This window comes from Rhea pennata, chromosome 26 (assembly GCF_028389875.1).
Source record: "Rhea pennata isolate bPtePen1 chromosome 26, bPtePen1.pri, whole genome shotgun sequence".
NCBI classification, from domain to species: domain Eukaryota; kingdom Metazoa; phylum Chordata; class Aves; order Rheiformes; family Rheidae; genus Rhea; species Rhea pennata.
Genome location: NC_084688.1, coordinates 6535307 through 6560533, shown reverse-complemented (window position 1 = coordinate 6560533; position 25227 = coordinate 6535307). Strand labels below are relative to the sequence as shown.

General features: G+C 53.7%; 3 gene segments (V, D, J or C); all 3 read right to left on the bottom strand.

Moving 5' to 3' along the window:
• Window positions 1-4004: 4004 nt before the first annotated feature.
• Window positions 4005-11080, bottom strand: LOC134151294 (T cell receptor alpha variable 4-like; the record flags this gene model as incomplete). The annotated part of the segment is given in 3 exon segments: window positions 4005-4018; window positions 10199-10555; window positions 11029-11080. Coding segments are annotated over 3 exon segments (423 nt in total), but the record flags the coding sequence as incomplete, so codon positions are not given.
• Window positions 11081-20210: 9130 nt separating this feature from the next.
• On the bottom strand, window positions 20211-21572 carry LOC134151121 (T cell receptor alpha variable 1-1-like). The segment is given in 2 exon segments: window positions 20211-20647; window positions 21524-21572. Coding segments are annotated over 2 exon segments (486 nt in total).
• A 1558-nt stretch (window positions 21573-23130) lies between these two features.
• LOC134151120 (T-cell receptor alpha chain V region PHDS58-like) lies at window positions 23131-24835 on the bottom strand. The segment is given in 4 exon segments: window positions 23131-23219; window positions 23961-24048; window positions 24141-24433; window positions 24756-24835. Coding segments are annotated over 4 exon segments (537 nt in total).
• Window positions 24836-25227: the final 392 nt, after the last annotated feature.

Sequence of the window (25227 nt, the reverse complement as noted above, 5' to 3'; positions counted from 1 at the left end):
GCAATATTAATAACTTATGCAATCCCCAAATGCTCTTGCCCTGCAACTCCTAGTGTCCCAAACACCTTGGCAGTAACCACACTTCCCCTCCTCCTCCCCGCCCACCACCACTACCCCCTGCACACACACTTTATCTGAAATCTGCTCTGCTGAGCTGCTTCGGATGATGCATCTTGATGGGTTTCAAGCCTTGGCAGTGGGACATTCCTGAGAGTAGCTTGGATAGGGTGTTTTTTCCTCTGAGTATATGACTGGGTTCCCCCACCTGCCCTTGTGCTCCTTAGTGCTTGCAGAGATAAGTCCTTGATGAGCTGAAGGCTTTCTTGGGATGGGCCTTGGAGTAACTGGAGCAAGGTATTACGCTTGCCACACCTGCCATTATTCTCTGTGCTCTTTTGTATGTGTGTAGGTGAGCTTTTTATCGCATAACCTAACACCTTACACATGAGACCTAAACCCTACATTATCCCTTACTTCACTGAAGCAGACCCTACATTACCCCTTACTTCACTGAAGCCGAAGGGATGAGGGTGGTAGGGGTGACAAGGTGGGTGGGGAATAAGTACAATCCAGAGCAAAAACAAGGGAAGGTGAGTTTAGGAAGGGAGGAGAACAGGTCTTTAACTGAAGATCAAAGTGGAGAAGAAGGAGAGCTCTGTGTGTAAAGGGATGTTTGAACCTGTGTGTTCTTCTCTTTCTTAGAGCCTAAAGAGTGATCAGAAGTTTGTGCTGAGTGGCAATAAAGTGAAATGAATACAGTTCATGTGTGGAGATTACTACCGCCCTGTCCGGGGCTGAGATGTGCTTCCTGACCCCTCACGCCACTAGTGCTGGGGTCGCAGTGCTGCCAACCCAGAGCTGCTCCCTGCCTGGGTGGCAGCCTGTTTCTGGCCATGCTTGGCGGCTCGGTACTGCACAGCCCAACGCCATGCCGAGCAGGGCGAGAGGTCATGGGCAGAGCCCGGCGAAGAGCGCTAGGGAGCAGGGCTGAGCACTGCTTGCTCTCAGGCAACTGGGCCTAGTCAGGCCTGGGAGCACAGGCAGGGCTGCTGCCGGCAGGGGTTGCCATTGCTGGCAGACACAGAGCAGCAGGCCTGGCCTGGCCTGGCCTGCTGCAGAAGGGGCAGCTGAGGAGGAAGTGCCCTGATGCAGGTGGCAGGAAGGGAACTCGGCCCCGGTGCCTGTGGCACCTTCGCTGGCTTGGGCCCTCCCAACAGGCACCTGAGTGCACCTGCAGGGAAACAGCCCCTGGACCTGGCTGTCTGCAGCAGTCCAAGGCAACTTCTGGAGTCTTTCTCTTGCTCCTCTCAAGCCGTTGCAACTGGTAGATTGAACCAGCTTTCCTTTCAAGATCACTTCAAAGTCTCTTCTGCGACCTGAACAGCCTGTGGCCTGGGGGATGGGCTCAAGAGTGTAAGCAGAGGCTTATCACAGTAGGCTTTACAGAGAGGGGAGAAATAAGCTATGTTTTCACAGAATAAGAAGAGAGTTAAGAGAGCTTTTTTAAAAAATAAAAGAAATAAAAGAAAAGAAGGAGAAATGGTGAACCAAAATGGTGGAGAACAGTGTGATGGAGCTAGTGTGTGGAGCTCTGTCAACCAAGCCACATCTGGTCAATATGTCCTGTGCTTCTTATTGTCCACATTTTTTTGCAGTTCTTCTTGGTCTATGTCTTCAGTCTCTCTCCCTCTCTGTCTCTCTCTCCCCTGGCCACCCACCTCCTAAAGCATTTCATCACATCCTCAGATAAATGCCCATAATGGTAGGGATGAGTTATTGACCCACACATACATGTAACTGTTGCTTAACTTTGCTTTATCTCTCTCTTCCTTTGTTTTATTGTCATACATGTACATACAAGAAGGAAAAAGTGGGACAGGTTCTCTCTAGGTCAGCTCTCATGAAGGACAAGAGACAATAAGACACTGAAATGAATCTAATTTTAAATGGTCTCACTCTCAAAACGAGTGGTACCCAAGTTGTTTCAGTGAGGACCAATGTGCCTCCTGTTATGAACAGGGATCTTCTGAGTGCAATGACTGTGCCTGTGACTGAGTCTGTGTGTGCACACACGTGACTTTCTGTAATGACAGAGCATGACATTTTGAAAGCTACAAGGAACAAATGAGGACCAATGAAGTCTAGAAATATTTCCCAGAGTACCGTGCACTTCAGTAGATTGTGTGGCATTCAGTGCACCTGCATCAGGAGTGACAAGACTGCACCTTCATGCTCGACCTTATAAGGATACTGTACACAAGGCTTCTTCTGTAGCAAGGCTTCTTCAGCTGTGGGGATAACAAACCTCTGTGTATGAGTATGGTACATGACCCTGGAGACAGCAACATACCACAGCCTCGATTCTGGAGTCTCACATGCAGCTTTTGCAGCCTGCAGGGAGTTTGTCTTGTTCTAGGCACACAACCCATCTGCTGCCTTGTGAGTGTGTCACTGTGGCACTCCTCCCAGCACTGGAGGCAAGACAAATTAGCAGTCACCCATAAGGAAACTGCAAGAATCCCAGGGAAACGTAGGCTCCATTTTTGTCTTTGCTTATTTATTTATTTATCTGCTTGTTCCTTGCAAACATGGGGAACACTCGGGTCTTTGGCAATCAGGGCTCTTCTGTGTGCTTTGCTTTGTCCCTCACACACAGACGGTTTAGTTCTTTCTCCCTTATACTTAGGAAACAACCCTCTGGCTCTCTGTCAAAACAGCTCATCTAACAGCAGCTAGGCAGGGCTGGGTGAGGGCCTGATTTCCCTTCTCAACAGCAGGATTTCAGGAACTTGCAAAGAGTGGCCCAGAGGGGCTGCAGGCTGGCTCCAAGAGTTCTGGTTCCCAGCAGAGTTTGCCCAGCTGAGCCAGCTAGCAAGGGCAGAGGAGTAGGGCAGTGGTGTCCCAGCCAGTAAGCCAGTTCAGCCATCTCTCCGCAGCCAACACAAAACCCATGACCCACACACTGGGACAGGGTGGGCGACATCAGGCCAAGAGCCAAGCTCACACCTCAGTCTGATTCCCAGGAGATTGGAGTGGTCATACTTGGAGCTACTTGGTTCTTGTGGGAGAGGCAGGGTGGTGCAGAGTCCTGCTGCTGCATGGAGACCCAAAGGACAGCTCTTGACTCCAGATGCAGGCTGAAGATGGGGAAGAACAGGGAGGCCAGCTGTGATTATAGGACAATACTCAGGGACTCGAGCCGCATTTGCTTCCCCCTCCCAACCCCACCACTTGTTTCAGGCTCACAGGAAAGTCAGAGTCCTCCAAACTCAGTCATTTCCAGCAAAGGTGAAAGCAGGGTTAGCAGGGAGGCAGCTCAGAGAGTTTCTGTGCTGCACCCAGACAGGCTCCTTTCCCATGTCCCTCAAGGCACAGCAATACATGCCAGCATCCCTCAGCTGAGCTTGTTTGGGCTGAGGCTGGTGTAGCACTCAAGCCCAATCATGCCTCTGAGGACACCACCAGCCCTAGGGGTGACATGTGGGCAGTGTGGTCCTGTCCTGGACTGTGGAGACAACATTTGTACTGCAGAGGCTTTTTCACTGCCTCCCTCCTTCCCGTGAAGCCACTGGCACCAGCCCCTTTCAGAAAGAGAGTCTTTGACTGGAGATCCCCAGATGTGGAGGGAAAACGGTGCTACCAAGGGAGAGCTGGAGCTCAGCCTCGCACGGAGACACGTCTTCCCTTCCCCAGGTTCCCGCACAGCCAAGGAATGTGCTTGCACCAGGGTTTCTTGTGTGTAACACAGCTACAAGGACTTACCAGAGACCTTGACTTCCTCCAGCTGGAAGACGCATATTTTCCTGGGGTGTTCGGCAGTGTGGTGAATCAGCCCCTCTCCTTCAGGCCAGCTGCCACCTGATACGAGACCGGCTGAGGGCCTGGCCTCTCCTGTGCTGGGATCAGAGCAAGGCATCAAAGGTGGATGTCTGGTAAGTCTAGGTGATCTGGAAGGTGCCTGTCTCCTCCACTGGGACTAGTGCCTCTTATGGGGTGAGGGGTGTGTGGCCCATGGCACCTGGAAGAAAGCAAGGGTCAGAGACTGTGCAGGGGAAAGGCTTCAGGGTGCAAACCATGGCAGGATGCAAACCCCCAGGGAAGAAGGCTCCCTCTCCCTTGCTCTGCAACAGGAGCCCCAGGCTGGGGAACAGTAAGGCGGTGAGTGGACTGAGGCAGGAGCTTGGAGTTCTTGGCTCAGTGGAGATCCCACAGGTCTGTAACACCCATCCCCTGCTGCCAGGATGCCCCTGGAGGAGAACTCTGCTGTGTCCCTGCTCCTAGTTCTCCTGCTGCATAGAGACCCAGAGAACACACTGTCAAGCCCACCCCCCTCAGCCAACAGGCCACTGAATGTCCTGACAGCAGAGGAGACCTGTGAGCTCTGGGCTCCCCATGGCAGGAAGGGTCTGTTCTTGGTTGCTCTCCCACTCCAGTCCTCTCTTTATCAGTTAGAAATACTTGCTTTTCTGCACACCCTCTGCCTGGCTCTTTGTGACTTCAGGACGCTCCTCCCCACCGAGGATTCACATCTTCTGGTTCCTCAGCAACCCTGCTCTGCACCACCCCAGGGAGCCTGGCTGTGTCCTGCTCTGGCAGGATATCCTGCCACCTCAGAGGGGAACCTGCCTCCAATGGGGGCTGTGGACTCCCACAAACGCTCAGGTGACAAGCACATCTTACTGCATGGCTGAGGGAGTAGTGCTGGGAGTGAGTAAGCTGCTGCCTCCTCCGGGTGTACAGGAGGCACTCCTTGGGGTGCTAGTTTGTGAAGTCTGTGGCGAGGGAGGCCCTGAACCCTGCAACAGGAAGGGGATGGGAAGGGGTGGGGTGATGCAATGGCAACACACCTCCCCCCTCCTTTTCTGATCAACTCTGGAGTGACCCTGTGTACCAGCAACAGGAGACAGAACAAGCTCTGTTCTTTTAAAGTCTCATTTCGGCTTTGCTCCAGAAAACTCCACCATGGTAATGTTAGCAACATCTACTGCACTATTACTACTACTGCTACTACTGTGAATAATAATAGTAATAATATAATAATAATAATTTTTAACCTTCTAAGACCCAAGGCAGTCACGCCAGGAGGCTTTCTTCTAGGCCCTGCCAACTCATGAAACTGCTGCACCTCACAGGCTGTAGAAGGGGATTCCTAGAGATGTGGGGGCTGCCGACACTGACACAGCCTTTTCTCATGGAAAAGACTCTCCTTCCTTGACTCCTGTGTCTCCTCTTTCCATCTCCAAGACCTTGCCTCATTGGCTGCAACTGGCTCTTGTACAGTGTCTGCCGCCAAACCCCTCTCTGGACACCCCAAGGCTGCAGCTCTCAGACATCTGAAGGAACACCACACCTGAGCCTTGCAGTTTCCAACTGCTCCTGACCATCCTTCCAGGCAATGTGAAATCTCTCCTGTCTGCAGGAACGTCCACCAAAAAATAGTGAATCCCTTTTCCTGTCACACCATCCCAGCCTCAGAACACTCATAGACCACTTCAGGAAACATTTCTGTAGAAGTCATCTCACAGGAAAACAAACTACACCTTTTCAGTCACTCCTAGGCTTGGCTTCTTCATCACAAGTTAGATCTGCATATGCCCTGATCTACATCTTTAGCTGTCAGAAATCCTTTCCTCACTCTTTCAATAGACTCACAGAATTGCTGAATGAGTTAGGCTGGAGGAGACCTCTGGAGGCCATCTCATCACAAGCAGATGTCGTGAGATCAAGTTGCTCAGGGTTCTGCCCAGTTGCCTTGAATATCTCCAAGGATTGTTGTTTTACAACCTCCCTGGCAAACTTGATCCACCCTCAGGTAAATAATACTAATGACAATGACAGTGATAAAGCTAACAATCATAGTAATGCTAAAAAAAAAAATCTGAATTTCTAATCCTAATTTCCCATGTTCCTACCTGTGTCCATTGCCTTTCACTCTATTCCTGAGCACCTCTGAAAAGACTCTGCCTCCATCTGGCTTTTTAGCCTCCAGCCAGGTTACTGTGGACAGCAAGAAGGTCTTCCTTAAGCGCTTTCTTTTCAAGGCTGAAGAAGCCCAGGTTGCCAAGCCTCTCCCCGGGTGACATGTGCTCCAGCCCCAAGACCCTGCTCGGTGGCCTCTGCCAAACTCACTCCTGCATATCAGTGACTCAAGAAGCTGAAAGGCACCTTTCCCTAGGGGAAAAGTTGTCTCTTGAGCCAAAGCCTTTGGGAGAAAATGCCCTGGTAAGCAGCATCTCTCTTCCTGTCTGATGCCTGGGCCCAAGAAACCACCAGTCTGGCTTGCTGTCCCGGAGGCAGCCACTGGAGATGATGAGCCATTCCTGGCAGGCGGTAGTGCTAGAAATACTGCAGACAGCCCCATGGAAAAATCATCCTCTGAGCTCTCACCAGCCACACTGTGCATCCAGCTCTCCATCTCCAGGTGGAGCCAGGAAAACACAACAGATGTGAGCATATTAACTCAGCACACTAATTCATGCCCTTGGCCTGCACTTCTCAGTGCCTGCTCAGTCTGTGAAGGGTCCACCAACAGCATCTTCCATGGCATCCACTTTTCAGCACACCTGGGGAAGGTATGATTGTAAAAGAACAGGGAAAGATTAGTCCCTTGGGCAATCAGAATCAATGTAACATGCTTAGGAAAAAGCAGGCACGTCATTTCTAATGGCATTCTAGAATGAGTTAGAAGTGCCCTCATATTCAAACATGGCTATTATTTGCTCTCCCACATGTCCCACTTTTCTCACAAAAGCCAGAATCTTCCATCACACATCTCTGGGGGTTTCAAAAGCTAGAGGACGGACAGGAAATCATCCTCCACCTGGCAGCCAAACTACTGCTTTCTTTCCCATACACCTGGGAGCAAGGCTACTCATCCACCTTCCTGACCCCACAGCACAGGCCATCTCTCTTCTCCATGTGCCCCATTCTCCTTCCCTCCTTCTCACTCCCTCTGCCCTGTTTCTCCTTCTCATGCATTCCCCACCAGCTCCTTGCCACAAAGACTGAGCTCTGTGTGCCATCTCAGGAGGCCTCCCTGTAAACACCTGCACATTTACTCTCTCAGGGAGGAAAAATGCAGCCAGTGTCTCCTGTCAGGCACCCTGGCTGTTTTTGTCACCTTCTGCCACAGACGCTCTCCAGGGCCACCTCTTTGCTCCACCAGACAAATTTAGCACAGCAAGAGCACTGCACACAGAGCGACAAACTAGTTCCTAGAAAAATAGAGAGACCAGGTGATTTTGCTTTAGCAGAGACACCAACACTGACTTAGAGACTTCTGGTGGGAACTGGAGCACCAAGGCCTTTTGTGCATGGCCTGACAAACCACAAAGGCATTTCAGCACTGCTTGTCTGTGTATCCATCTATCTGTCACTTCATCAGATCTCTCACTATTCCCCCATCTCAATTTTTTGCTTTTTGCGGACTATAATAAACTACAGCGTTTGTCTGTACACTCTGCTTTCTGCAAGTTCTTGTTACTCCTCACAGACAGGCCAGTCTGTGAGCTCATCCTGCTTTTCATCAGTATCTTCATCAGGCTGTGAGGCCATCAGGTGTTTCTGGATCTGTCACTGGCTTTTTGCCCCTCCTGGAGATCTGAAGCAGCTGTATTAACTTCTGCCACAGCAGACATGAACTTCTCAACTCTCCTTCTTCTGTCCATACTTCTCAGTACCACATGCCCTCCATAAGTCACACCACAGTGCTTGCCCATGCCCTTGCTTTATAAAGCTTTCCCTCTCTCCCAGCAGGCACTTAGCCTCACTTAGCCTTCTCTGAATGCCCTTCAAGGGTTTTGTCATTCCAGCATAGACTGACAACATTTTCTTCAAATCCCAATCCCTCACAAACAGAGAGTGTCCCATGTCTAGCACTGGCCCCTCCCCTGGCAGCTTTCTCTCTCTGAATTGGTATGGAAAGACAGCACACATAATGGCACTCGTTATCTGAGAAAGAGATGTGCAGAGCCTTATTCCCCCTTTTATGCCCATTACTCCTGACATCCCATGGGGTACTTGCTATGCTGCACCAGCAGCCCCTGATCTCCCTGCAGAAAGACTGCCAGTTCCCCATGAGGTCAGAATTTGCATTTTCCCCCAGCACTGATGGGACACTCTCTTGCTCTGATCCTCTCCAGAGTGAAAATTCTGTCTCACCAAAGTCTGCCAGGCCCACAAGGGCTTCCAGAAAAGTCAGGACCATGTGATGATCTCCACTACACGAGGTGTCCAGGTGTCTCCAAGAAAGAGGGTGCTGATTAGACCAGGTCCTGCCTTCTCCTCCCTCTGCAAGCTCAAAGCACCCTCCAGACCACAGCCCAGAGGGTGGGGCAAAACTCTCACACTGCTGCTCCACACAGATCTCCTTAGGACCTTGCACCTCTGCCCACCTCTGGCTCTCTGGACAAAGCAGCTGAAGTTGTTAAAATGCTCAACCTAAGGAAAGCAATGAAGCTGCACCCTTTGCTGTGCTCCATGCTCCCAAGAGGCAAGGGGAGGCTTTTTCAGCACTGGGAGGTTCCTGTGTGCAGTCAGGCCACAACTGAGCTCTTTCACAACCCTCTAGGTCCAAAACTGCTTGGGTAGCCTCTCAGTCAGAGGTACCCAGCTGTAGCACTGCTGCCTTTGAACTCTGTGCCATATTGCCAAAGGGACCTTGGGCACCTAAAATATCATGTAGCAGCCAAAGATCATGCAGCCTGCTGTCAGGCACCAGGAGGCTGCTGGGTGTCTTCCTGCCTTTTGCTCCTCCTGGAGATCAGAAGCAGCCCAGCTATCCCCCAGCAAAGGAAGAGGTGTCCGTGGTTATCTTCCCCTGCCATCCAGAGCTGAACCCAAGACCAAGACTTACACCCACCCCACACGGGGTTGGGGAAGGCCTCCTCCACACCTGCTAGTATCCCGTTGTGCCTTGTGCCTCTGTACTGTTTGAACAGAGGTAGGACCAGACACAGACCCAGGCACCTGAACCCAGGCTGTCTTCCCCCAAAAGGATTTTCCTTCTACTCTCCCCCAGACAGAGAAGCAGCTCCTCAAGAATCCCCCAACCAGAGGCAGACACACTGCCCCTTCTGGCAGGGTGGAGTAGGGCGTAAGATCACAGCCCAGCCCTTTGCTGAACAGCCCTCTCCATCCCTTCAAGTATTCATGTGCACAGCCTCCAACTGCAGGGCCTTACCTGGTTGCTGTGCTCCCACTGCCTGGGTGAGCACAAGTGCTACCCATTTTCTGTCCCTTCTCAGGTGTAAGTTTATGTGATTAAACTCTCAAATATTAAGTAGCAGAGGAACAATGGCAGGCAGAGGAACACTAGCAAGCTCATCAGAGCCAGCAGCGCACCCTGACCTGACTCTTTCCAGGGCAATCACAGCGAGAACAATCAGCACCCTTGCCTGAGAGGGCTTCATAGGATGAGTCAGCTGAGGATGCTCTCCCCATATCACCTGACAAATTTGGGCCTCACTGTCTACTGGGGTATGGGACTCGTTGTGGGTTGTAGTGGGAGAGCATTGCAGGAGTGTGCAAGGTGGTATGCTTTGGGGAAGGTCCAAAGGCAGGCAAGGGAGAGATGAAGGTAGTTTGTCAAGAAGCAATCATCGGGAAAGAGGCAGAGAAAGGGAGAGAAGGCACCAGGTGGCTGGTCCTTATGCTTTTCTGGCCACGCCCTGCACTTGATCAGCACAGCCTTTCCTGCCTTCTTGCAAGCTGGACCAACTGGTGAGTAGGATACAGCTCTGGGTGCTAGGTAAGGGAGAAGGCATAAATCTGAGTCAGATATCAGAGAGACAAGGGTGGGCTGAGAGTTGGCTACTGGAGGAACCATGGGGTTTGGGAATCTGCTACACAAAAGGCCACAGGTCTGGGCCACATGCTGGAGAGAGCTCCTTGCCTCTGCTGTGTGTGTGTGTCTTGTGCATGAGGGAACTATGAGACCTAGTGATGCTGTGCAATCTATCGATGGGCCTGAGCATCTAAGGCCAGTTTCCAGAGGAATCCAGCATGCCCAGTGAGTGTGTGTGTGTGTGTATAGATCTGTGTACTACCACCTTTTGCTAAATCCAGGGGCCTTCCCGCCACTGAGGCCCCAGCAGAGGGCGATGCACGGCTGGGCAAGCCCCGCGAGGCTGCCCTGGCTGGAGGAGGGGCAGTGCCCCCTGGCGGGCCCGGGGCTGCCATGCACCTGCCCCCACCCTACCTTGTACACCCTGCCCCATCCACGGCGGTTTGTGCACAGCCGCAGCCCCAGCCTGTCCCGCTGGGTCTCTCAGGGTGCAGTAATACACCGCCGTGTCACGCCGCTGGGGCCATGTGAGCTGCAGGGCACTGGACCGGCGGTCTGCAGCCACGAGCAGGGTTCCTGGAGGGTCCTGCACCTCTTTGGACCCTTTGAGAGCACTCACAATGAACGTGGGACCTCGTCCCGGGAGGTGCCGGTACCAGTGGATGTACTCGTAGGACTGTATGTTGGGGTGTGAGCAGCTGATGCTGATGCTGGTGCCCTCTGTGGCCTCTGCTGACAACTCCTGCTGCACCTGGGCTCTGCCCACAGCCACTGCCAAGGAGAAGACAAAAAATCTCAGAAAATTCCTTTGCTCCCCGAGAGGTCAGGCAGAGGGAGAGGAGAGAAGACTGTTGAGGGTTGGTGGAAAAACTCTTTGGAGAAGAAAGGATGGAGAGCAGCTTTATCAATGAGTGGCTCTTTGGAGGGAAAAACTGATGAGTGATGTTTGGAGGGCTGCTCCAAACGGAGAAGAGTGTAAGGGAGAGGGTGAAGAAAGAAGGCGTAGGGACTGAATGGAAGGATGCCCACTGATGGGCGAGGAGGAAAGTAGTGAGAGAGGAGGGTTTGGAAGAGGAAAGGACGGCTGGGAATATGGAAGGGAAAGAGGCAGAGAAGAAGAGGGCTGGGGGTCAGGAGGATGCAAAGGAGCCTGAGGGCAAGAGGCGAGGGCAGCTCCGAGGGTCCCAGGGGAAGCGATCCCCAGCACTGCCCCGGGCCCCCAGCCCACTGCCAGCCCCACGTACCCAGGAGCACCGTGGCTAGTACTGCCAGTCCTGTGCCCCAGCTCTGCTGCATCGCACTGCCCCGCACAGCGCCGCACCGCTTGACTCCCCACGCCTCACTGCCGCCCGCCAGCACCGACTCTGTGCTGCGGCACCGGTGCCTCCTCTCGGCCGCCGCCGTCAGCAGCAGCTCCACCCCAGGGCTGTGCCCTGCCTCGGCACCAGCACCGCTCTCGGCCTCACCCACACCCAGTCCTACGCCACGGCAGGGAGGTGAGAGGGGCGGGAGTGGGGTGCTCAGCGGTATGGCGGCACATGGAGGCAGCTGCTCCGCAATGCACACAGCGCTCCCAGGCCCGCAACAGGGGCCAGGCGGGACGGGAGTGACAGTCGCTGGGTGTCCTCATGGGAACGAGCCCTGATGCCCCCGGCACAAAGCGGAGCACCACAGGCCACGGTGGCGGGGGCAGCTGACGCTCCCCGAGCTTCTGCATCAGGGCCGCAGTAACAGCTCATGTGCTGCTGTACGGGAATAGTGCACTCCAAAAGGACATCAACTGCCCCAGGTGCTGCAGGCTGCTGCTGCCTGAGAAGCTGCTACTGCTGGGTGAGTGTCCCACGAAAGTCCGGCCACAGCGGCACCAGGAAATGTGCCTGCGAGCGGGAGTGAGACAGCGCCACAGCTCAGCCACGAGGCCCTATGCAGACCTGCTGCAGCGACCCACGGTGTGTGGCAATGCAGGCAAGGGCTGCCCCTGGCCTGGGCCCCTGGCCACGGACACCCCGGCTGCCCAGAAAGTAGCAGTGGAGGTCTGGCAGAGCAAAGGTGAATGGCAGGAACCTATGAAAGTTAAGTACATTAGACATTATGCACCTTAGCTGCTCGGAGCAGTGATCGCTGGTGTCTGCTGTCCTCTGTGGGGAGCATCATGACAGCACAAAAACAGAGCAGCCCTGAAGGCAGAATTACCAAGAAAGACCAAGCAACCAAAGGAAAAAAGGCTGTAAATTACAGGAAGTAACAGCATTTTTAATTCTACAGTTTTGTAAAAAGTGCAGGATCAGGAGATGTGGTCCAGCAGCTTGTGAAGCCACCAATATAGAAGAAGCAGTTCAGGTGAGAGAGAGGAAAGACCCCAAAGCAAATCAAGGAAGTCTGGAAGTGTTTCCCAGAGGAGCCTGTCCTTTACCTGATCACACAGCATGGGGGGCAGCTGTGCCCCAGGGGGTGGGAAAAGGCAGCATGTGCACACAGGGTGTGTGTGGATATTTGAGAGCAGCTCTGCAGGCACTGAGATAATGGGGTGTCCCCCAGGGACACATATATCCTGGAGCCTGGCCCCGGAGAGGCCAAGCTTGTCATGGGAGCCTCAGGTGCACATGCAGGGAAATCCTATCCCAGGTGTGGGCTTTATGATTTGCAGCAGTGGGGCTGCAAATGCCCCCACAGGGAGAGCTCTGTGTGAAGAGAGGGCTATTGGTGGGTACTCATCCTTTCTGGGGCAGGGGGTAACTGCCCTGCCTCTGCCTGTGGGAGTGTCAGGGCAAAAAAAGCTCAGGCAGCCCTTGCCTTGGTGCTGCCAGGGCAGAGGTGCAATACAGGCTCCCATGACAAGCAAGGCCTCTCCAGGGCCAGGCTCCAGGATATGTGTGACTGTGTGTGTGTGCGCGCACATAATTCCCTTCATTCACTTAGTGTGCTAATGATCTGAAGGGGCCAACAGGGAACTGACTCAGGCATCCCACTGAGAGCAAGTTGTGGTGACTGCCCAGGTCCCCACTGACTGCTGTACTGTCCCTGCCAGCTGGCATTTAGGGAGGGGAAAATCAAAAACAAAACAAACAAACAAAAAAATAAAATAAAAACCCATCCAGCCCATCCGGCTCCCCAGACCTCTGTTTGCAGTCATGTTTGTTACAGATGTGTCTTTATTGGCAGCACTCTGGCCCTTGGAAACTGGAGATTCCCCTTCCTCCGGCACAGCCCAGGGCACATGAGAAAAGGAAGGAGAGGTGGGAAAATGCTGAGACACCTCCTTTGTCAGTGAAGTAAATAGAAAGCACCAGCCTGGCTGGAGAGTGCCCAACAGGAGTAAGCATGCACAGCACCAGAACCAGCCTGAGATAGCCGAGTGGCCTGAGCCAGGTGGGTCCCTGAGGTGTTTCAGATCTACTCTTCTGAAGTACAGAGAATCTCAATCTCCACGGTCTCAGGGTCACTGCAGCCAAGGCTGTCCTCGACCTTTGCATCATGCAGCAGTCCTTTCTTGTTTGTGAGGAGCAGATACAATGGAGCATCTCTCCTAGGCAGTACTGAGGAGTCCCACCCTACAGGATTATGAGGCTTTCCCTGCTGCCTGAAAAAAGCTTCTTCCGTCTTCCCTTCTTGATCAAGAGGTCCGTAGCAGACGTCCACTTCAACATCACCTCTGCTGGGCTGCCCTCTAATCCTCATCCACAAGCTCTCCTAACTGTTGCATTGCCTGCTCCAAGGTAAAACTCCATGCGTTCCGGACACTCTTTTCCGCAGATCGCAACCCTTCCTGTACCCGTGCCCACCCTATCTTTCCCCAAAGTGCCTCTTTCCCTCCACTATAGCACTGCAACCACAAGAGTTATCCCACCAGGTCTTCAAATCTCCAGAGAGGTCACAGCTCTGCACCTGTGCATGCGCTACTAAGGTCTCCCAACTTTTCCCCATGCTACATACCTCCGGTATGGCCCTTTGAGAGGGGCCCCAATTTGTGCTGCTTTTACAAGGAAGGGGAAATGGCAGAGGCTCCCCTCTCATGCTGTCTTCCACACAAATTTGCTCTGCCCTTTGTGCCCGCACCTCTCTTCAGCTTAAGGTGAACCTTCCCCACCCCATACCTACTTTAAAGTCTGCTCACTAGGTTAGCAAGCCTGTTTAAAGAGGCAGTTGTTCCCCTTTTTGTCACGTATATCCCACCCCTGAGCAGTGGTGACAGAAGCCAAAGCCCTGCCTGCAACACCAGCCAGGTGTTGATCTATGGGGGGGAATCCACTTCTACCCAAGCCCTTCCCCCTCCTTGAAGCGACTGAGGAGAACACCACCTGGGCCTTCATGGCCTTCACCTCACCCCCATAACCCTGCTGTCACTCTTGACATGCTTATGGTTAGTCATGACAGGATCGTTGGTGCCCACGTGGAAGAGCAGCATGAGGGAATAGTGCAAGGGTCCCACGAGACTTGGCAGTCCTTCTACAACAGCCGAGCTCCTAGCTGTTGGCATTCAGCTGGCCACCGAAGGCAACAGGTCAGGTCAACAGTATGGTGCCTCTGGACCTCACAGGAGGGAATGTCTTCAGACCATCTGAAGCCTTTCCTCCTTCACACAGGCACAAGATTTGGATTCAGCACCTTCTAATGAATCCCCCAGTGGGTCTTGTTTGTCCTCACAGGTACCAAGGACACTACACCTCTTCTGAAGTTGCAGGCCTGCACGTTAAACAGGAGCCTATGTCCTGTTTCCAGGAGTCACCATCTGTCAGCCACACCCATCTTGACTGCCTCCCTCTACCGCCTCTTTGACCATGCTCTCTGTCTGTCCGTGCTTTGTGTGGTTCAGGCTCTTGTCTCTGGCAAGCCTGAGGTTGAGACAGGGAGGTGAATCAGCAAGACAGGGCCAGGATCAGGGCTAATGGTACAAATCAGATGACGGCACACTCCAGGATTGCCATACAAGTGCATAGTAATAAGGCATTCCAAGGGCAGGATGGGAAGTCATCCACATGTCAGAATCTGACTCCACATCAGCGGGCCAGATCCATGGCCAGTCACAGAGTATGGCTGTGAAGCAGTTGGATTTGCAGCTCAGATGGGGGCCAAGCACTAGGGCCTCAGCTTCATGCTGCTCCCACCAAAAGGTGGGCTCTGGCCTCCCAGCAGAGCTGTCTGGCAGTGATCTGTCTCCCCAAGGTGCTTAGAGGAAAGGTGGGCAGCCCTCAGCTGTACCGGGTGTAAGTTGGACCTGAGCCCAGGCAGACCAGCCCCCAGGAGGGGAGATGCACTCAGGGAGCTTACGCATTCCACTCAGACCCTGTTGCAAGGATCGTCTTTTGGTGCTTGTTCATGGCACAGCAGCAGGCTTGGGGATGTGTGGCCCCGAATCAGACCTCCCTTCCCTCTCAGCGCAGCTGCTGAGCGCTCAAACTCAGATTTCAAGGAGGGGCAGGAGGGGCCTGGTGCCAAACAGCAAAGGAGTCATAAGCTCTTTGTGCATCCCTGTGCTTTGCAGGGGCTCTGTCCTTCCTTTCACAGCTCAGTGACATGAAGACCCATGTCTTTCTGCTCTCATGCCTGTTCAGCACCAGGTCTATCTGACTTAGAGGCAGGTCAATGAACTGCAGCGGTGCCGCTGGAATTGGCATCCGGACACAAGGAGCCTGCATTCCATCCACTGACACTGCATTGGCAGCAGATTCACTCAGGCATGGCAAGCAGGAGTTGGGCAGGATTTCTCAGCCTTTCTCCCTTTACGTAAAGCTAAGGTTATCCTTCTGGACTCTCTAGAATTGGGGAGAGGGGTTGCGTCCTGGCCTGGAGTGCCCACCAGCCATGCCAAGGTACTCCGAGTATTGTTACCTGCAATGAAACTGTGGTTCCCAGCTGGTGCAAAACTGTCCTTGGTGAAGCCTGAAACAGGCAGTAGCAGAGGGTGAGCTTTGGAGGGGGGATGAAAAGGAGGGCTCAGGAGACAGGGGCTGCATTCCTGTGCCTGTGCCCTGGGCAGCTCTCAGACAGGACTGTGCCATAACCATTCAGTTGGGGTCGAGCTCCTTGTGGCCCTGGGAACCTGCTGCTCTGTGGTATTTGTGGATAGAGCAGTGGAGAGTGCCCCTGCCAGGAGCAGCATGTTCCCTCATAGCGAGGGAGCGTGTACGCACAAGTAGAGACTGACCTGCACCTGCTCACGTATCCCTGCATGGAATCATGCACAGATTTGTGCACCCTCATGGACTCATGCAAATCCAGCATGCCCACAAGCACACACAAGAAAAGAATATGTGCCTAACCAGGAGCAGCACCTGTGGACTCAGCTGAGGAAATGCTGCCAAGCAGCCAGGATGGCTAGTGCTTGAGCACCCTTGGGAAGAACTTGGCCCCAAACATGCTGGTGCTGCTAGTGGTTTGGGGACCCTCAGAGGCACCACAGAGAGGTTCCATGGCAAAACAGGCCAAAAAGATTTTCTGGAGAATGGTTTTATGCAGCATAGGTTCAAAACCTAGCAGCGCAGCCCACTCACCAGGGGAGGTGACAATAACTGAGTATAGGAGTGAGCTAGGAGGGAGGGAGTTAGAAAGAAGGAGGTGCATATCCTCCTGTATGGGAGCCTTTGGGCACCCAGCTGAGGACTGCAGCAGCTGGGTGCCTTCCATCAAACAGGGCCAGAAGCAGGCACACAGGAGTCACCCAGGCCTACATCACTTGCCTGCGCTGGACCCCTCTGGCACTTGAGCTGAGTCTTCTGTCCACACTGATGTCTTCCTGCCCTGGAAGTCCTTGGCCTTTCATCCAAGCATTCAGAACAAGCCTGCATGGGGGAAATGGAAAGGCAACAACATAGGAAACAAAAAAGCAGTGACAGAGCCTGAGTCATTAGCAGAGGCCTGATTTCCTGGAGCATCATCTAGGTGCTGGGGATTTGCTGTGCTGTAGCACAGAACGAGATGATGCTGCTGACAGCTCGGGCTGCCTGGGTGGCCCCTGCATGCCCTGAGCCTGAGTCTGTACTGCCATTTTATGTGTCCAGTCAGAGAGGGCAAGTTAGACCTCAAGAGGCATCCAGCAGCATTGCCTATTATGGATGGCTTATGCTGGTGCCAGGGGAAAAGGCACTGTCCTTGTCCCCTAGAAAGCCCTCCTTCCCCTGCCCACATCACAGCCTAGTAATGGAAGACATGCAAAGGTCACCACAGTGGCACCAAGCTTGCCCCGACAGCGGGGCTGCATTGCAGACTCCATGCAAACTTCCTGTCTGCCCAGCAGATGCAGCTGGACACCCAGCACTAGTTTGGGAGGGCATCACCATGCATCACTGCAGAGAGCAGGTCTCTGTCCCTTCCCCACATTCCTCTGCCCTCCCAAGCACAGGGAACATGGTCTCCAGACCAGTGTCTGCAGAGGGCCCTGCTGCTCCCAGGCTACGGCCTGTGCCCTGCAGCATGCAGCCTGGCATCCTGGCCCTCCCAGCAGCTCCCTCTCCCATGCAGACACTTTCCACAGAGCACCAAGTTCTTCTTAACCCTCTTTCAGAGTCCACCACACAGAGGACAGAAAAGGCAGCCTCTGTCAACAGTCCTCCACACGGGCAGACAAAATAGACATTGAACAGCAAAAGATCTTTGCTGCCAAAAGGCAGACACACTTCTTCCATCAGGACACTTCACTCCGCTAAAGACAATCACCACTGGTATTTATGCTTGTGTCGCCACCTGAGGGAGCATCAACAACTAAACCAGATGTGCTGCATACAAATTAGCCAGCATGGATAAATGGACAGAGCAAATGGGAAATATTTTTCCCAGGTGAGGCTATGGCTGTTAGATGACAAGGTCATTCTTGGAAAGTAAATGCTCCTGATCACTTAGTGCGTCCTGGGACATATCCACTGGCTGCTTCGGGCATGCGGAAAGAGTGTTTGGCAGAGATGTGATGTTCCTCCGGCAGGGGATGCAGGCCTGATGCCTCTGCTGGGGCCTCTCTACACACACCCCCGGTATCCCAACCTGGAGGTGTGGAAAGAGTGCCTTGGAAGCAGTGGACAGTACAGAAATGGCATACTCCTTTGACTTAGAGGTGTGGCATCTCTTAAATGGTCAAAAAGTTTTTTTAAAAAAAACAAGAAGAAATAATTACTAAACTCTACCTCGAATGTGCATAGATGGTAGCTGTGCTTGGAAACATTTTCTTTGAGAGAAAACAGTACCCTGGTGGGAGGAAAGGAATGACCTCTCCAGATCAAATTGCCAAATTCTTTGTTATGGATGCACACAAGGACAATCTTTTCCCAGATGGCATCTTTGTTCACTTTCACAGGAAAGATTTGCTTCAGCAAAGGACCCCTCAGACTCTAATGGTGGCCAAGGAGTCAGTTTAGCTCACTAAGGGATGCAGCATACTCTTTGTAGGATACTCTTTGTATTTCTAGAACTTCAGATTTGAATACAGTCTGTTATCTATGAGTGATCGGTTACTGTGAACCTGTATTTACTCCTTGTGGGGTTTGTTAGACACTGAGCTAGGCGACCCGTCCTTCAGCTGAGACTAGAAGCAGGTGTGCTGTGAGAAACACAGAACAAGAATGCAGAATATGAGCCAAGCAGATAACCACGGTTTCTGTTTGTGAGAAAATTGTATCAAGGGACATAACCAATCGCTTTAGTAGCTGGAGTGCGTGCTTATTGCTGTATACCCAATCACTGAGCTGTGTATGTTCCGTGCATGACTCGTGCTTACTGTATCGATATATATATATTTTGCCTTCTGATATGGATAAACGTCTTGAGATCAGAACCTGTCAGGAGTCCGTGCAATCAATCCCTTCAACTCCTGACGTGGGGATCATTCCCTGAGTTGTGCAGCAGATCCCGAAAGGTGAATATATATGGGTAGCTCCTCATGCTCTTGGGCAGGAAAATTCTTCAGGTTAGTTTTCATTCTAAAGGCATTTAGGAGCCCAGCTAGGGTGCTTCAGGCAGGATCAACATGCCTTCTGTAGGTGTAAAACTGAAACCACAGTTTGTTAAGGTCTGTACCCTCACTGTGGCCCCTCTAGAGCTGGGGCAGAGAAAACAAGGTGGATACTCTAAGCACCAGAACACCACAAGAGTCTCAGAACACACTCTCCTGAGTCCCAGACAGCTCAGATGGGATTTCACAAGCACTGCATTCTCCAAGGTCTGCCATGCACAGGACTGGAGCAACACTGCCCTTTTCTGCTCCTCACCCTGACACACACTACCCTATGGATCTCCTGAGCCAGCAGCAATATCTCCCCAGCTCTGCAGTCCCTGCCTGGTTGAGGCCGGTCCCCAAGCACGGAGGAGATCCCTAAGCAGTGTAGCAAAACCTTGAGGTGTGCACACACGTGCTCCTGTTCCCACCAGGCTAGAAACACCCATCTCTTCCCAGTATGTGTTCCTCACAGACCTGGAAGGATTGCCCAAAGGAGGCTGTTTCCAGACACAGCCAGAGATGCTGGGCGCAAGCTGTCCTGCTCAGCCAGAGCCTCTTGCAGACGTGGAAGACCAGTCCAGGTTTCTCCAGGCCAGGTCAGCACTTCCTTCACAAAGTCACATTTTATGCACACAAAGAGAAGTTTTGTGCTCCCCCCCTGCCAGTTTCCAACTAACAACTTCTTGGAGGACTGATAAGTGATGAGTGTGCTTCCTTTCCTCTCTTAGGGCAATCTTGTTTCTCCTGATGAATTGAATCATGGGGGCTTTGCTTTTGTGCATTTTGTTCTGAATACAATTTCAATGCATAAAGTGCACTGTATATATTTTCAAGCTGGTGAACTACCTGGACAGTTCACCAATTTGGGATCTCTCTCCTTCCATTCCCAGCTCCACTTCCAGCTCCTTTGCCCTCCGCTCTGCAGGGGCTGCAATCAAAATGGCCTCTGTGAAACTGCTCAGGCCCTAGGGCTCGAAACATCCCTCCTTCCTGCCTCTGGCCTCCAGAACTGTAAGGGTGAAAGAAACTATCTGCAAGAGTTGTTGTCAGCCAGAACAAGAATCCCTCCCACCACTCCCCCTGCCTCCCAACACTGTAGTCAACATGCAGGTACATTGTCGCTGGCATTGGCAAATGCACCAGGAAACCTTGGCTGCTGTCCATTGCTCCACCACACACCAAGAGATTACCACTCCTCACAAGTCATGGCTCCAGTTCCTGCTCAAGCACTGTGCCACTACCTCTTAGGTCCTTCTGAAGCACCCAGTCTGCCAGTGATCTGGGCAAATGTGCTGGACAGAGAATGAACAGGGGTTTTGGAATGGGACTGCAAGACTTGGATGAGACACAGGGTGATTCCTTTGAGCCCTGGTGCTGTGCTGAGAGATCAGATCAAAGGAGCACATAGACTCTCTGCACAGCCCATGCCAAGTGTGGTCCTATCCTGGGTGTACAGGGAAAACCCTTCCATGGCAGAGGCGCCTTTACCAGCTTCTCTCCCTGTCAGGCCACAGACACCAGTCTGAAAATAGTATTGCTAGGGGAGAGCTGAGGGTCATGTCCATGGAGCTCCACCTTGTCTAGAGGCACCCTCACCCTCCTCCCTGCCTCAGGTTTTTGCACAGCCAAGGAAGCTTCCTGCACCAGAGTGTCTTCCACACCACAGAGGTACAAGGCAGTGTCAGAGACCTTGACTTCCTCCAGCTTCAGGAGGCTGTATTTCCCTGTGGTGTTCAGTGGTGTGGTGAATCGGCTGCTGTCCTTGCGACCAGCTCCCACCTGATGCGAGACCAGCTGTGGGGCTTGGCCACTCCTCTGCTGGTACCAGAACAAGCCATAAAAGCTGGAGGTCTGGTAGGTGCAGGTGGTCTGGAAAGTGCCTCTCTCCTCCACTGTGACTAGACCATCTTTCTGAGTCACGGTGGTCTGGCCCATGGCATCTGGAAGAAAGTGGGAGTCAGTGAAAGTATGACAAAAGGCCCAGGGAAGAAGGCGCCCTCTCCGTGGCCCTGCAGCAAGGTAGTGAGTGGTTTGGGGCAGGAGATTGGCCTTCTTGCCTCAGTGCAGATCCTGCAACATGGTAATTCCATCACTTCCTGCTGAGAGGCTCCTGGACTAGAGCTTTGCCATGGCCCTGCTCCCACCTCCCCACTCTCCCACTGCCCAGGGAACAGGCTGTCTTGCCTGGCCCTCCTGTGCTGGCACCAGAACAATTCTGGGGGGAGGTGCTGCAAAAAGCTGCATCTCTCTTGCAATTACCTGTCATCTTGCATGCCTCTCCAGTCTTTGCAAATGAGGAAAAAGGAAACCCTGGCTGTGCTGACATGCAGGAAAAAAATGGGTTGCCAGGGCATGCTGCACTACAACTGCAAACCAGGAGAGAGAGCTGGACACCCTAGTAATGTCTGTGGGATGAGAGCTTTCCAGCACTTGCACCAGCTTTGAAAAGTCCTGTCTATCTGGGCTGTAAGGCAATCATTTGGCACTGCAGACAGCAGAGAGCTTCTGCAGTGACGTATCTGTGGAACACTGGACCCAGATGCATCAGAAGAGAAAGGCAGAGAGATGGATGGATGGATGGATGGAGCGAAAGGAAAGCTGCAGAAGAGTGTCTTAGGTGGTCCAGGGATGAGGTCTTTCTTTGCTGTCTCATGTTTTCCTTTCCAGCAGTAACAGCCTCTTCAGACCACAGGTGCGAAACACCCATGTGATCTGGTATTTCAAGAGAAGATCCTTGCAGAGATCTGGTGATGGGGTGAGGGTTTAATGAGGGGAGAAAGAAAAGGACTATGTCAGGAGTAAAAGATTGTTCTTACCCAGCAATTTCCCCAGGAGGGCAGCGAGGAAGAGGTATTGGAGGTACATGCTGAGGCTGACCCTGCTGTTTGTGTGTGAGAGTCGAAAAACCACCTCCCAGCCCCAAGAGAGCTGAGCTGCCGGAAATGACTCTGCAAGGGGAGCAAAGAACGAAAGGGGGAAGAGAAAATGTTTCTTCTTATCATGCCTGAAACACACCATCTGCAGCTCGGCCTCTTCTGGCAGTGACACATGTTGCTCCCCAGGCAACAGCCCACTGAATGTCTTCACTATGGGGGAAGACGTGGGGGCTCTGGGTTCCCCATGGTAAGAAGTGGCTGTTCCTGGCCTGATGTCCCAGTGCAGTCCTCATTTCACCAGCTAGAAACACATGCTCTCCTGCACACTACTGCTTGGTCCTTTGGGGATTTCAGGGGTTTTCCCCACTGGCAGTTCCTCACCTTCCCCAGGGGTGCCCAGTTCTCTGCAGATGGTGCTATTTCTTCTGAGAACGGATGTCAACATTATTTCTACCACTCTACCCTTTTCTTCCTCTCTTGCCTGAGAACCATACCTCTCCCTGAGATCCCCAGAGGTAGCTGGGACCCTACCCTTCTGGAAGGAGTGAGTTTGGGGAGGCAAGTGAGGGGAAGTACAGAGCTGCAGTGGGAGTGCCAGGTTGGATCCGGAAAGGTAAATATAGGCAAGCGAGAGAAGTTCGCAGTATGGACTTGTGTTTATATGGACAGTGACTGAATGTCCTTGCTTAACGGATGAGCCTAACGGACAGTTTAGGCATGCTGTGGTCGGTCAAAAGGACATGGAGGATGTTGCTGGGGACCTCCATCTCTTTGTCCCTCCTAGAAATAAGAACCAGACAAACCATCCCCCAGCAGAAGAGAAGTGTTTCTGACACCTCCTGTCATCTAGCGCCCAGCCAGACACATGAGCCTATACCCAGCTCGGCAGGAAATGGTGAAGGGATGCTTGCACTTACCCATATCCACCTTGGCCCTGGATATAAGTAGCACCAGGTACAGACAGAGGTGCCTGGAACCAGGTGCCTAGCTCAGTATCCCCAGTGGGCTTCTCTGAATAGCACCTACTGTGGGAGCTTCTCACACAGAGATAGAAAGAAACCACCCCCCCACACACTTTCAGGGAAGAGGAAAGAGATCCCATCAGAGCCCTAAGTTTTAGAGAGAGTCTCTCTTCACTCATCTGCATACACAGCCTCCAGCTGCTTATGCCACCCTGTGTCTTGGGACTTGACTGTCTGGGCAAGCACAAGGGCTACCCACAGGCAGGTTTTCAGCAAAGCCACTCTCATTCACAGCCCTCCGTTCACACCAGTTTCAGGGTCTCCCTATTCAGCTGAGGCCATGGCAGGAGGGATACTGTGCTGCACTCCGCTCGCCCAAAGCCTGTCAACCTGACAGTACTTCAAAGTCACGCAGTTACAAAGGCTATCTAACACAGGACGTAGGGCCGAACCTCTTCTCTCTGCCTCTGGGCTCCATGAAATCTGAGCTGCTACACGTGCTCTAAGTTCCCTGGCAGCTTCTCGTGCTCAGGACTCTCCTCCCAGAGGAGGAGGCTGCCCACATGCTGTGCACAGGCCCCCTGCTCACTCCTCATAGGCCTGGTCCAGACCAGCTGGAGGCAGCACCAGTGATGAGGAGGTAGGCAGTGAAATGCGGGTGAGGAAAAGGGAGCCTTGGGGGACAGAGAGAGGGCCAGAGAGGCCAGGAGGAGAGGAAGGGACCCTGAGAGAGGGAGCGCAATGCAGGGACTAGTCACACCCCCAGAGCCAAGCCGAACTGAGACAGTGGGAGGGCCGAGTCAGGCCCTGTGGCCACATCCCGGCATGGCTCACCACTTCCCTCCCAGCTCCACCTGTGGCCTGGAAAGACCAAGGCATAACTGGGCTGGGGGCAGGGGGCAGCAGGAGGGTAAGCAAGTGGTGGGGAAACCATTCCGTGGGATGGTGGATGGATGGCACTTCCCCAACATTGGTGAGACCAGTGGTGACTGAGAAGCCCTGTGTCCCTGGGTCCCAGAATCTGATGCCAGAGCTGTGAAGGTGGGTAGAACAGGAAGCTTCTGCTGGGGCACCAGGGGCTGACAAGGGCTCCCAGCACTCAGGTCGCTCCCTCGTCAGCTCTGCCTGGGCGGTGGCTTGGCCTGGCTGGCTCCCCGGCGCCCTTTTCCCCACGGGAGCCAGCAGCACAGTGCGTGGGTCTGCAGCACCACCGCTCCCAGGCTGGACAAGACAGGTGGGGCCAGGCCAGGAGGGCTACATTGTGGGGAGGACTCCGTGCCCCGGGGGCGAGTGGGACATGGCCTCCTGGTGGCACCCCCACCGGCTCCGGCACCATGACCGCTGCACCAATGACTCCACCACTCCCTGCCAAGCAGGATTTTCCTCTGACCGCCCATGGCTCAGGTTAGGCCCACCCGGTTCCTCTGCTCCCACCTCCAGCATCCAGAGCGTCCGATAAAACACGCTGCCCCACTCTTGGCCAGGCAGCCACAGGTGCCACCGCTGTGCGGAGAGCAGAGAGGCACCTGGGCACACACAACCCCCAACACCTCACTGCAGCGTTTGCGCACAGCGGCAGCACCGGCTCGTCTCACTGTGTCTCTCACAGCGCAGTAATACAGTGCAGTGTCCCACCAGCGGGGCTGGGCAAGGCGCAGGGTGTTGGAGAGACGGTCTGCCGCGATGAGCAGGGTTCCTGGTGGGTCCAGCACCACTTTTTCGCCTCTGACACCCATTGCTATCAGCTGCGGTGGTTGGTGCTGGTGCTGCCGGTACCACTGAGTTGAGCCTGCAGCAATGCTAGGATGTGAGCAGGTGATGTTGGTGCTGGTGCCCTCGGTGGCCTCTGCCAACGGCTCCTGCTGCACCTGGGCTCTGCCCACAGCCACTGCCAAGAGAGGAGAAATTCACATCGACAACGGCTTTCCTGCCCAGGAAGAAGGGGAGAATGGAAGGATGAAGGGAGGATCGCAGCCAGGAAGGGCTGTAGTGAGGGAGACATGGCTGAATCGGTTGGTGGAGACAGCACAGATGAAGGAGGGAGAGAGGCTTGGGTGGCTGGCTGGATGTCCAGCAAAAGGAGGTCTGCATAAGAATCTGAGGGCTAGTGGTGACGGTGGCCGTAACAACCTTGGAACCCGCATGGTTTACCCTGGCCTCTGCCCCACATCCCTAACGCCCCCCCCCTTGCCGCTGCCAGCCCTACGTACCCAGGAGCACCATGGCCAGCGTCGCCAGCCCTGCGCCTTGGCACTGCCGCATCACACTGCACCACATGGCACTGCTCAGCCACCCGTGCATCGCGTCCGCCTGCCTGCACCAACTCTCTGCTGCAGCACCAGCACCTCCTCTCTGCCGCTGCCACCGGTGCTGGCTCCGCCCTGGGGCTGCGCCCTACCCCAGTGCTGGCCTTGCTCTCAGCCTTTCTTCTCACCCTCGCCCAGACCTGGGCCACAGCGGGGAGGCGAGAAGGACAAGAGTGGGGCAGTCGGCAGCACGGCAGCACATGAAGGTGGCAGCTCTGCACCATGCATGGCGCTCCTGGGCCCGCGACAGGGGCCAGGCAGGAGGGGAGTGGCAGGGACCGGGCATCATGGCAGGAACGAGCCCTGGTGCTCCCTGCACAAAGCAGAGCACCACAAGCCGCGGTGGCAGTGGCAGCCGGCGCTCCCGGAGCTCCTA